Source organism: Astatotilapia calliptera, chromosome 4, assembly GCF_900246225.1.
Source record: "Astatotilapia calliptera chromosome 4, fAstCal1.2, whole genome shotgun sequence".
In the NCBI taxonomy this organism is placed as follows: domain Eukaryota; kingdom Metazoa; phylum Chordata; class Actinopteri; order Cichliformes; family Cichlidae; genus Astatotilapia; species Astatotilapia calliptera.
In genome coordinates, this window is record NC_039305.1 from 24,433,279 (window position 1) to 24,445,686 (window position 12,408).

General features: G+C 39.4%; 2 protein-coding genes across 3 annotated transcripts; one reads left to right on the forward strand and one right to left on the reverse strand.

Moving 5' to 3' along the window:
• Positions 1 to 33: 33 nt before the first annotated feature.
• Positions 34 to 6,430, reverse strand: pick1 (protein interacting with prkca 1). Of its 2 annotated transcripts, none has more exons than XM_026165623.1 (13): positions 6,256 to 6,430; positions 5,693 to 5,766; positions 5,346 to 5,457; positions 5,002 to 5,130; positions 3,880 to 3,946; positions 3,657 to 3,746; positions 3,533 to 3,586; positions 3,348 to 3,410; positions 2,911 to 3,044; positions 2,608 to 2,700; positions 2,469 to 2,519; positions 1,676 to 1,820; positions 34 to 1,551 (listed from the first exon to the last, which is right to left on the reverse strand). In XM_026165623.1, exons 2-13 carry the CDS (start codon positions 5,731 to 5,733, stop codon positions 1,295 to 1,297), a joined length of 1,236 nt encoding a protein of 411 aa, XP_026021408.1. In that variant the 5' UTR covers positions 5,734 to 5,766; positions 6,256 to 6,430; the 3' UTR covers positions 34 to 1,294. The 2 variants fall into 2 exon arrangements, with proteins under 2 accessions (XP_026021408.1, XP_026021409.1); XM_026165624.1 differs by lacking the exon at positions 6,256 to 6,430 and adding an exon at positions 5,885 to 5,951.
• On the forward strand, positions 5,965 to 8,355 carry LOC113021165 (galectin-2-like). Its single transcript, XM_026165650.1, has 5 exons — positions 5,965 to 6,019; positions 7,121 to 7,181; positions 7,323 to 7,402; positions 7,626 to 7,797; positions 8,032 to 8,355. Exons 2-5 carry the CDS (start codon positions 7,173 to 7,175, stop codon positions 8,176 to 8,178), a joined length of 408 nt encoding a protein of 135 aa, XP_026021435.1. The 5' UTR covers positions 5,965 to 6,019; positions 7,121 to 7,172; the 3' UTR covers positions 8,179 to 8,355.
• Positions 8,356 to 12,408: the final 4,053 nt, after the last annotated feature.

Here is a 12,408-nt window from a genome sequence, read left to right on the forward strand (position 1 = left end):
GATTACATTCTTATAATTAACACACAACCCTCCTTTATATTTGGATTTACTTTATTTGATATATTACAATGTCACGGACAGTGCATCTGCGCAATTCATGTGGCACAGACCCTATCGAGGTAAAAGAAAGTTAAAATAGAAAATAAACTGACAGCATATTCATTAAAATGATCATATATTTAGTCAAGTTCCGAAAAGTCATTATGACGTAGTACGAAGCAACCAACCAAGAAAATTAAGAAACATAAACAATGGGTCCCTTTCTTTGCATTCAGAGAAACAAAAAGAAACATTTAAGAGCTGATGCGACACTGCCCCCTAGTGATAGGTTTTGGAACAGTTTAATAAACTATCAGATTAACTTTTCCTTAATAAATTTTCAGATATAATTTGATAAACACAATAAATAAAACAGTAAGTAAAAGAGCTTTTACACCTTTTTTTCTACACAGTTCTAGTGTTTTTTCTTAAATTCCTTTTTACAACACGGTGAAGCTGTGCATCCATTTAGTTTCTTCATCATACTGTGAGGGCACAGCTGGAATGCAAATGTAGTGAGGGGAATGTGAACACTCCACCTGAAGCATGCTGCCCGAGAAGATAAAACAGACACCTTAGACAAAGAAAAAAAAAGAACCTCGGTCAGACAACTTAAAATGTGCAAAGATGGAGGAAAAAGGCTGAATGTAACAAACACCCTGACATTTTGTAAAACTATCCAGTGGTTTGTTGCACTGAGAATTTCTCTCTGCAGTGACAAACATTTAGAGTGTGATATCATTTCAAGCAGGTAAACAAATAAACGTCAAAGATGCAGCAGGTTCTGCAGCAAAGAAAATAAATATTATCCACACTGAAACAGCTCAGACCCAGTACACTTCACTGTACAGAGAGCAAAGGCACACCTCATATGCTTACAGATCCCAGTCTGAAACATTAAAACCCAAACACATCACTCACAACAAAATAAAGCTTCATTCAATTGATTGTGTCTCTCACACTCCTTCAGTGATGACCTTATGAGACACCATAAATGATTTTCTTTAAGTGAAAATTTGCAAATGTAAATAATATCATAAAGTAACTGTAAAGCTATAGAATTTTTAACAATCCACAGAAACAACTGTAAAAACGCCCACATACAGTATCATAGCAGCATTTCTAATCAGTATTCCTCTCTGTGTGAACAGTGTTAACCGCTCCTGCAGCTGCTTTCTGCTGCAAGGATCACTGCCTGCTGAGTGTGTAGACATTAAATGTAACTGATGGTAAACACAAACGCATGCGGGCTTTCTCATTCGTCATCGATCAGCTTCTCCGCTCCGTTTTCTGCTTGTCTGCCAGCACTGCTTCCTCCTCCCTCTCCGCCTCCCTCTTCCTCCTCGTCTTCGTCTGTGTAGGAGAACGGCTGGCTGCTGTAGTTGATCATTGTGCGGGAGAGGTCCACCTCGATGGGGAACACATCTGCCTCCTTCAGGACGGCGTAGCAGTCATTGTAGTAATGTGACATTCCCGACACGAAGCGTTGCAGCTGGAACACGATGTCCTGAACTGGAGACGGGGAAGAAAGAAAACAAAAGCAACATGTTGAAGCTACTAAATCCTCAGCATCTGTTTACAGGCCACGGAGGACAGAGGAGGGAATAGCTAAAGGTGAAAAACAGCAAGAACAGACCGTGTTTCTGATCCAGCAGCTCTATCTTCTCCAGGACGTCTTTCCTCATTTTGGCAAAGCGGGCGCGGGCTTCCTGCCGACACCGAAGCACCAAACGGTACTCATAGTTACCAGTGCTGACGCGGTACAGAGGCTCCCCCATGGCCTGTGAGAAGGAAAATAGGATTTACTGGTTCATATCAAACATGTTTTCAGCTGCGGAAATCCAAGGAAAGCTTATAGCCAGTTCTTCCCCAGAGTGCTTATGGGAAAATGAGAGAAAAAAAAAACTTGCACTTGCTAAGTCTGCATCAGTGTGGTGAACTAAAGTTTGACTGTGAGCATGAAGGATATAGAGGCGGTCATGCTGAGATGGTAAATATCTACACCTTTTAAAAAGAACACCTGTTATCACCGAGTCTGACTCTAATCTAACACCTGTGTATAAAACAGAACATGATTAAACGCAGTCATCTCAAGCAGCTTCATACTTCAAGGCACCATCCCTATAACTAGAGAGAGGAACATAATGATCTCATGATAATTAAAGATGGGCATCTATAGTTAGTCTGCAGATACAAATGTGATGTTCCATCTTCTTACAGTCAGTTTTTCTAATGTTTTCATCTTTCTGCTTTAGAACGTTCAAAAAGTAGCAGGTTTTGGTTACATTTTTCCTGGGGTCAAATTTTTCCTCATAGAAGAATAATCTGACACACTGAACAGGAAGAAAATGTTGCAATCAAAATGTCACTTTTACATCAACTGTCAATATCATACTGATATAATTAAATCAGTAAAAATTGTGACTCACGATGCTGCTGTATTCTTCATCATCCATTTCCTTCACCTTCAAGCAGTACGACTGAAAGACACAAAAACCCGTCCTGTTATTCAACCTACAGGCTGACAGTGAACTTCAGTAAACAGAGTGACAGCACCGCAGGTCTCACCAGATATTCAAACTTCACATCCAGGTACTTGCGGATGGTGAGCTTGGTGTCTGGTATGGCCTTATTAAGGTACGTGTTCAGATCATGGAGCATCTGCACAACGAGAGACACTTTAAAATCTAACATCCACTGGAAAACTGACATCTTACATAATAAATTTCACTCTGACAGATTTAAGGAACACAATATAAAGTATACACAGACAGAATTTTCCAAAGCTTTCTTTAAAATGAATGTTTTTAACTGATGTGTGCACTTTTAGTACAATGAATGACTCAAAGCATAAATTAAATCTGTGCTTACAGGTTTGATGGTCTTTAGAAGCTGAATGCCGTATTTCTCAATGTTGCGGTGAGCATCAGCAAACTTCACAAAAGCCTCGCTGGCAGCAGCCTGGGGCTCTCGTACCCCGATGACAGAAAACACATCTCCAAATGCTGCAAAGGGACAAAACCAGAAACCGCTCAGATATAGCTACGAGCAAAGATCTGCTAAAGTTAGAAAACAAAAAGTAATAAATACAACTCCACCAGCAAGCAGACATTGTATGAAAACATGACATTTTTCTTCATTTTATGGTCACGTTTCAACTAAAAGCTCCACCAGGTTTTAGCCTTCATTGGGGAAAAAAAACAAAACAAAAAAAAACAACAGCAAACTTTCGCTTGGGGGTGAGAGTGGATTATTCCACTGGTGTAATACTGTTTTTCTCGTTTGTGATTTTGGATATAGTGACTGACCTCTGTGGGTTTGAGAAAGCTCAAAAAACGCCCTCAGTAGTCTTTTCGTGTGCTCCATAAGCCCTGCAACGCAAACAGAGAACAACAGCGTCTCTGTGGATTAAAAGCTCTCTCATATCTGTGATTATGGAGTTTTCACATTACATGATTAACATGTTTAGGTAAAGAATCTTATCATTCTTTACCTTTGTACAGCTCTGCCGTTTTCTCCAGCTCTTCCAGTCTTTTGACAAGTCCATCTGTAAAGAAGAATAAGTTAAATCTAAGTAGATATGAACAAACCTGCAGTTACCATCTTAGCAGTCTTACCATTGCATAGAATAGCTCGACTGAGTCCAAGAGCATCCGCTGTTCCTGAGCTCAAATTCTCTACGAGTCGATGTTTGACTTTTTTCAGCACTGAAACATAGAAAATATCAATGTTTAACACAAACTAACGCAGCAGTGAAAACGATTTGTTGAGATTCTGCAAGAATGCAGTACACAGCACTGCAGTGCACGCTTCAAAAGAAAGTAACATAAATATAAATACCTATGTCCAGAGACTTCCCCTGTTTTGGGTCAGCCTGCAGCTTATTGTAGTGGATCACTGCCTCTCCCTGTGAAAATAGGATCAACAGTTAAATGAACCAAATAAATAAATAAATATAGGATGGTGAGAGGAAGAGCATCTATTGTAGCAGTGCTAAATATAAGAAATAGAACTGTTTTAGCTTTTGTTGAGATTATGCAAGAATGCAGTACAAAGCACTGCTATGCATGCTTCAAAGAAAGTTACATTTCACCTTAGTAGATAAGTTAAAATTAATAATGTGCAACATTCATGGTGCTAAGTGTGAAATGTATTTTCAGTGACGGGCAGCAGCAACACCACCTAATCCTTTTAATCCCACACTGAACCCCATCTTTATCCCACCACGCAGGAAGTCATGGAATTTTTTGGGTTGTGAACAAAAGATGCCAAAAACAACAGCGCCACTATTCACCGGTGACGGTACGCCACATGCTACGGGCTATTGTCCCGACCTCTTCAGCACAGCTTAGCAAACCAGTGAAGTCACTCCTACAGTGTCCTGTCTACAGTGGGAAGGTGGGCTCATATATCACTAACTGTTGGACTGTGCTGGACATAAAAAAGTGAGTCATCTTTTAACTATTTTCAAAATTTCTTTTAAATGACACACAGTGTTTCAACATGCAAGTAAAGCTGTGGTTTGGTTCTTTTTTTTTCTTCATTATGGGGCACTGGTCATCAGAGGTGAGGGTGAGTATGAAGAGTCGCTGTCTTTAGGTTTAAAAGATTAAAAACAAGAGTTTAATAATAGGGCTCATGTTAACATCATTATTTCAACAAGGCTGTCATAAGATTTTCACAGCAATGACACTATTATTGTATTCAAAATAATCCATGGAAATAATCATCACATCACAACAACTACCAAAAATCTGAAAAGGCTAATAAAGCTATCAGTCAAATGCATCTTTTTCTTTAGTGTGTATGGAGATGGTGAGAGTTTTTGTAGCTACAGATGCAAAAATGACTGTACTATTATTCTAAACTGTGTGCATTTTTGTCACACTGTAATGATAAATAGCAGTTATGGTCAATAGTGTAATGCTGAGTTTTTAATAAACACTTTCAGAGTCGGTGTACCTGCACAGCTTGAATCATCTTGGCCACCTCCACCTTAGTTTTGCCCTTGACTGCTTTCCCGTTCACACCTGTGATTTCATCACCTGCTGCCAGCGTCCCATCCAAAGCTGCTGGTGTGTTATCAAACACCTGCAAAGCAACAGCAACTGCATTTAAAAAGTACCGTGACAAAGTACAGTTATTTTTCCTGAATAAGAGGCGATAAGCTGCATTTAATGACCCGTATGCTAAACAGCAGCAAACTGAGACAGATACAGTCTTATAACATTTAAAGCATGATGGAAACTTCTGGTGATCGATGACATGTTAATAAATAAAGTCATAATAAATTATTCTGTGTGCACCTGAACAATGTAGAGGCAAGGGCAGTACTGAGCCCCACCACCAATGCTGATGCCTATAAGATTATTAGCATCTTTCTTCAGAGTCACAGTCCCAGGCACTGTTGGTATCCCCCTGTTAAGACAGAGGGGAAAAAAACCCCCCAAAAAACACACTAATTGAGCTTTGAAGCATTTTGTTCAGCTTATTCTGGGACATTCTGTAATGAGGGAACTATATCACAGTTTATATCAAGGCATTTACCCTATCAGTTACTGTTTTAGATGTTTAATAATGATTTATGTTTATAATGTATGGCAATCATATGTGATTCGGCGGGATGGGTAGAGAAAGCTCATTAATGACTCACAGTTTGTCCTCCTCCAATTCATAGTCCATATCTGTGAACATTGCAGGACAGCGTCACTCCTGTCCCTGTGAAACCTGCGAGAGAGTACAATAAAACAGAAATCAAAGGTTTTAACTGGATCTAGTGATTAGAAACCAAAGAAACGCTCATTAAAAGAGTGAGAATCAGAACACGTTTAAGAGTTTGAGCTACCGGTGAATTTAAAAGTAGTTTATAGTCAGATGGACTATCGGAAAATCACCAAAATTGGCAGCTTTGCTTTCCTGATGCGGCAAATCTAATCGCTGTAGAGTCAGTGAGGAAACGCTGGAGCAGAGCAAACAGCTGGTAACCCGCAGTGCATGCTAACATCCTAACAACAACCATTTAAATACGTTTTAATTAATGTAGCTCTTGCACTTAATATATCTGCATGCACACACAAACCAGTCACTGTTAGATTTCATTACAGTGACCGAGGTCAGTAAGGAACTTGGATTATTAGCTGCTAACCTGTAGGCTAATAGCAGCTGCATTTAGCTAATGTTGTCCCCTGAAACGTCAGCAGCCCATAAACAATTTACCTTTCTTAGGCGTCGCACAGAGTCGTCATAAAGATATTCTTTAGTGTGCATAAAATCAAAATATCTTTTGTTGAATCGCCCTTTCTATTCGCAATTATCTCAACTTTTCGATCTAAAGACAGCTTCTATTTACTTTATTTTGTCACTTCCGGCAGGATGACAAAATAAGTTGTTGTTAAAACGTATTACAAAAGGAAGGACTGGATAATCATTTTCTAGTTTTTTCTTACAGTCTATAATTCTATATTCCTCAGTGTAAATGATACAGATTATTTATTTTAAACTTCTCATCAGCTCATATGAAAACACTGTAATTGTATTTTAGCAGATTTAATCAAAGTCCTTCCATGATTCGCTTGTTTCTAATTTAGACTACGCGTTTTACTGCCATCCTGTGGTTAGAGTGTCAACCTGCACCTTTATGAAATTATGTCAGATATAATATTATTACAGATTTGTTTTGATGGAAAAAGTGATGTACATTTCACTAATGATCTTGTTTAAAGATAATTAACACTAATTAAATGTCAAGCATACAAACACAATTGTTGCAAAATAGACTTATTGCATGTGTATGGTACACTAGTATAGATTATTTTGTTCTAGAGTCATCTGCAGTATATTGAAGGCCCTCATTAATATGCAAAATTAATACCAATGAAAAATACAAAAATCACACTAATTTGTTCATATACTAATTTGCTGTTGCAGGTGATTAAAAACAGAGTGGTGCTTGTACTGAATATAGTATGATGTTGAATGAGTCAGTGTCAAAAGAGAATCTTACTAAAACTCATGTCTTGCATCATAAATAAACTAGAATTCACAGTTACCCCATTTAACTTTTTTTCTCCCGGCACGGTAGACTGTACTTCTGTTGACACTCCATCATCCAGGACTGTTCACCAGCAACCAGTATGAGTATGGTAAGCTTAGGTTTGTGTATGCCACTACATGTCAGCAAATTAACTACATTTTACCCTTTAATAAATTATTTGCAAAACTGAAAATGCAAAGTTATTTCATTCTCAAGACTTCTTCAGATTATATTCTAACCATGTGTTCAGGAACTCGAACTGAAGAATGTGGATTTGAGAGCCGGAGATGAGCTGAAAATAAAAGGGGTAATTCTGCGTGATGCAGAGAGGTAAGCTAACAAAATTCATAACATTTATTTTTTCAGTACAGTAACCATATAAATTGAATGAAAGCTACATATGCTGTCAATCCTGCAGTAGCAAAATCTAATCTAGCACAAAGTGGACTTTTACAAATTATATTATATCTTGTACTCCACTGTGTGATCATGTGTTCAAAGCTCTGCAAGCCATTGATATTAAAACATAGTTTGTACAACCTCTGATCAACAGATTCCAGATTGATCTTGGCTGTGATGCAGATGACCTGGCACTGCACTTCAATCCTCGGTTCCATGATGACACTGATGGTGCTGTGCTGGTGTGCAACTCAAAGATTGCTGGTTGCTGGGGCGATGAAAAACGGGAAATTCACAACCCCCTACAGAGGGGTGCTGATGTGAAGGTGAGGGAATGTGATCAAAGTAATTGATGATGTACTGAGTGTCTGAGTATTAAAAATATCACAAGAAGGTTTTTGTTTTGATTAGATCAAATGGATATTTGATTTACCCACATAAAACACAAAAAACACACCAATACTCTTGCAGATATTAAGCTGGGGGATGCAAGTTGGGTTGGAAGTGATTGTGTCTTGGAAAAAATGTTTACTTATGAATTAATTTTTCTTCTGTTTCAGATTGTGTTGAAGCTGGCTGAAGACACATTTGAGGTGGAACTTCCCGATGGACAGGAAGTCCAGTTTCCAAATCGTGTTGGTATGGGTACCATCAGCTACATCAGAGTCACAGGAGACTTTAAACTGAAATCCTTCAAGATCTGCTAAGAGATACAACTGTAAACAAATGCTGTGTTTAACACTTTAGTTACAGATGAGGTTTGACTGCCTGAATGTTATTCTTACAATAACAGTCAGTTATTGACTGAAGAATAATTAAGAGATAAAGAGAAATTAATACATTTAAGTGAATTAAAATGTCCTGTTGTGCAAAATGATATAAAATGTTTACAGTCAAATAATCATGTTTTGTCATCTTTAAGGTTTTGCAGCCTCTTACAAACACAGTATATGTCGAGGCATGAAAGAGTAAAAGTATGATGACACGGAACAATAGAAGAAAATGCAAATATATTAGTTCTTTGCTAAATCCGGTAACTGATTATTTATAGTCATGTAAACATGTAGATAAAACATGCAGAGAAAAATGGCTCCAAATGATACAAAATGCATGTGGGGCACGAGGGTTCCTAGTTAACACTTTTCTATGTGGAGTTTGTATGTTACTTGTGCCTCCATAGGTTTCCAACTTCTTTTGAAATGCATGTTAGGTTAACTGGTGGGCCTTTTAAGTTCCAAACAAAAAAGTAGTCCTGGAGTTGGCCACCCCTGAAATATATCATATATCAGTCAAATCAATAAAGCCATCTAGCATTGGAATCCTGCTGAATTATGTTGTGGAAATTTTAAATAAAACCCGCGAACACCTCAGTGAGCATGATTTGAAGTGAGTTTAATAACATATTGCAATATGGAGAGACTCTGGTCAATCATCTAAGCAGTCTCTGAAAATGGGCGCGGTTGCTCATGTCTTATGTGTTTGTGAAGGTTCTCAGTCATCCAGGTCATCGTAGTCAAAGGAGCTTGCAAAGAAAAGCGTCTGGACTTCTTTAAGTTGCTTGAAGACGTTTCACCTCTCATCCGAGAAGCTTCTTCAGTTCTAAGGTCAAATGGTGGAGAGTCCCAGATATAAACCTAGTGGGAGTATCCCCCCACAGAGGGACAAAAGGACCCCCTGATGATCCTCTAATCGCCTGAGCCAAGGTGTGAAACTGGGTGTGGGTCCCAATCAGCCAGGGTTTCGGGTGAGTTCATTGTGAAACCTGGCCCCACCTTATCATGCGAAATTCCTGAGATCAGATGGCCCAGGATGTGAGTGGGCGTTAAGGCGTCTGGGAAGGGATCTCAAAACTGGATTATAGATGGCAGAGAGTTGGTGTCGTAAACCCCCGCCTCTGTTCAAAGATGGTCGCTCACAGTGGACATAGATGGCTTCTTTCACTCCTCTTTCAAACCATCTGTCCTCTCTGTCCAAAATGTGAACATTGGCATCCTCGAAAGAGTGTCCTTTATCCTTAAGATGCAGATGGACTGCTGAGTCTTGTCCTGTGGAGGTGGCTCTTCTGTGTTGTGCCATGCGCTTGTGAAGTGGCTGTTTGGTCTCTCCAATGTAGAGGTCTGAGCATTCCTCGCTGCACTGTACAGCATACACCACGTTGTTAAGTTTGTGTTTTGGCGTTTTGTCTTTCGGGTGAACCAGTTTCTGTCTGAGTGTGTTGCTGGGTCTGAAATACACTGGGATGTCATGCTTGGAGAAAACTCTCCTGAGTTTTTCTGATACACCGGCTACATAGGGGATGACAATGTTGTTGCGAAGGCAAGCTATAACTTTCTTTTTGTAGCTGCTTGTGGGGTCTCGCTTTAGGGCTTCGTAGGTATTGTTGTCACTGAGGAGAGTAGTGATCTTTGTATGGTAATCTGTAGTGTTTAGGACCACGGTGCATCTTCCCTTATCAGCTGGTAAAACAGTGATGTTGTGGTCTTTGCTCAGGGAAGCGACAGCCTTCTTTTCCTGTATTGTGAGGTTGGATGGAGGGACTTTGGCACTGGAGAGCGTGGCTGAGACTTTCATCCTGATTTGCTCTGCTTCTGTCTGTGATAATTTATTAATCCGTATGGCAGATTCCGTGGCTGTGATGAGGTGCACTATGGGCAACTGTTGTGGAGAAATGGCACATAGGCTACATAGGGGATGACAACAACATTGTCATCCCCTATGTAGCCGGTGTATCAGAAAAACTCAGGAGAGTTTTCTCCAAGCATGACATCCCAGTGTATTTCAGACCCAGCAACACGCTCAGACAGAAACTGGTTCACCCGAAAGACAAAACGCCAAAACACAAACTTAACAACGTGGTGTATGCTGTACAGTGCAGCGAGGAATGCTCAGACCTCTACATTGGAGAGACCAAACAGCCACTTCACAAGCGCATGGCACAACACAGAAGAGCCACCTCCACAGGACAAGACTCAGCAGTCCATCTGCATCTTAAGGATAAAGGACACTCTTTCGAGGATGCCAATGTTCACATTTTGGACAGAGAGGACAGATGGTTTGAAAGAGGAGTGAAAGAAGCCATCTATGTCCACTGTGAGCGACCATCTTTGAACAGAGGCGGGGGTTTACGACACCAACTCTCTGCCATCTATAATCCAGTTTTGAGATCCCTTCCCAGACGCCTTAACGCCCACTCACATCCTGGGCCATCTGATCTCAGGAATTCGCATGATAAGGTGGGGCCAGGTTTCACAATGAACACACCCGAAACCCTGGCTGATTGGGTCCCACACCCAGTTTCACACCTTGGCTCAGGCAATTAGAGGATCATCAGGGGGTCCTTTTGTCCCTCTGTGGGGGGATACTCCCACTAGGTTTATATCTGGGACTCTCCACCATTTGACCTTAGAACTGAAGAAGCTTCTCGGATGAGAGGTGAAACGTCTTCAAGCAACTTAAAGAAGTCCAGACGCTTTTCTTTGCAAGCTCCTTTGACCATGTCTTATGTGCTTTGACCAAACTCAGAGACAAAGAAAATTCCTCAACACATCAGGTGAGTCTATACCTTCAGCTCAGCTGATCCTTGAAACCCTTCTCTTTAGAGAGAGAGAATTACAACCTTGTTTTCTGCTGCCGTCACCTAGAGATCTACATCCCTGATAAGCAGAAGGAGCCCCACTATCTGCTTAATGTCTCCCATGAACTTACAATGGCCCCATTGTGTATGTTTGATAGAGCAGAAGGCCTATTTGTGGTCCACATGCAAACAACTGGTGGCATAGTGATTCTACAATTACTAAAGTGAGATGGTTAAAATATGTGATCAAGACATCAGAAAATAAATCTTCCACCACAGTTATCATCTGTGACTAAGATCATGTATTTATAGTTATAGGTAAACTGTGATAGCTTTGTACATAATAGATAAAAGACACAGATGATCAGTGACTCGAGGAATAGAACATAATCTGTTTATTATCAGTCTGATAATTACACTGCAGTTATAACCAAAGAAAAATCTCCAAACGTTTTGCCAAAACATGTCATTAATGGTATGCTTTCCAACAAATATTCTAATATTCTGTATGTATGGTGCAACACACAACCTTGAATCAGACCAGCAGCTAAGAAAATGGATAGATGCTGCACAGATAGATCACTGGCTGTGGGGTCTGGCAGATGCTGAGGCACTTCAGTTTTTCTCAGTGCACATTTATTATGGATGTACCACCAGGTAAATAATCTCAATTTGAGTGTAATGTTCAGCTATGTTAAATTGAGAGAAAATATTTCCACTGTGTAGTGATCTACACATTTGTTTGACAAGCAAAAGTGTTGTTGGTTCAGTTACAGCTACAGACCCTTTCAGGGTTGCACAAGGAAAGGCATCTGGCTTAAACCTCAACCAAAATCAAGCATGAGGAGCTATTTGGTGCAGTGAACCCTTGTGAGACAGGAGCAGCAGAAAAATAGCTTTAATGTATCAGAAGCATATAATATCTCTCTGTTCGTGTTAATTTAAAAAAAAAAAAATCATACCCATTTAAAATGCAAATAATAAAACTTTCAAGGATATAGACAATATAGGATTTTCAGTACTGAAACACTCAAGAAAATATTGGTGTGGTTTCAAATTACATAAGCCGGTTAGCAAACTAATATAACTTCCATACAATATCAAAAAAATAGGGTATGAAGAACACTATTCATGTATTCTGCATGAGCTAAAGTTAAAAATTTTCAGATATGATTAAATACAATTTTAAACCATCCTTACATAAAATAATTTCATTGGTGCTCTTTGTGTTTTTCTTCAAAAATAATAATAAAAAAAAAATTCTTCTGCTTTTCCCCACATGAGAAAAATTTCCTAATCACAAACTTTGTTGATTACACAGTGATTTAATATTAACATTGACATATTTCTCACTGCATTCTTA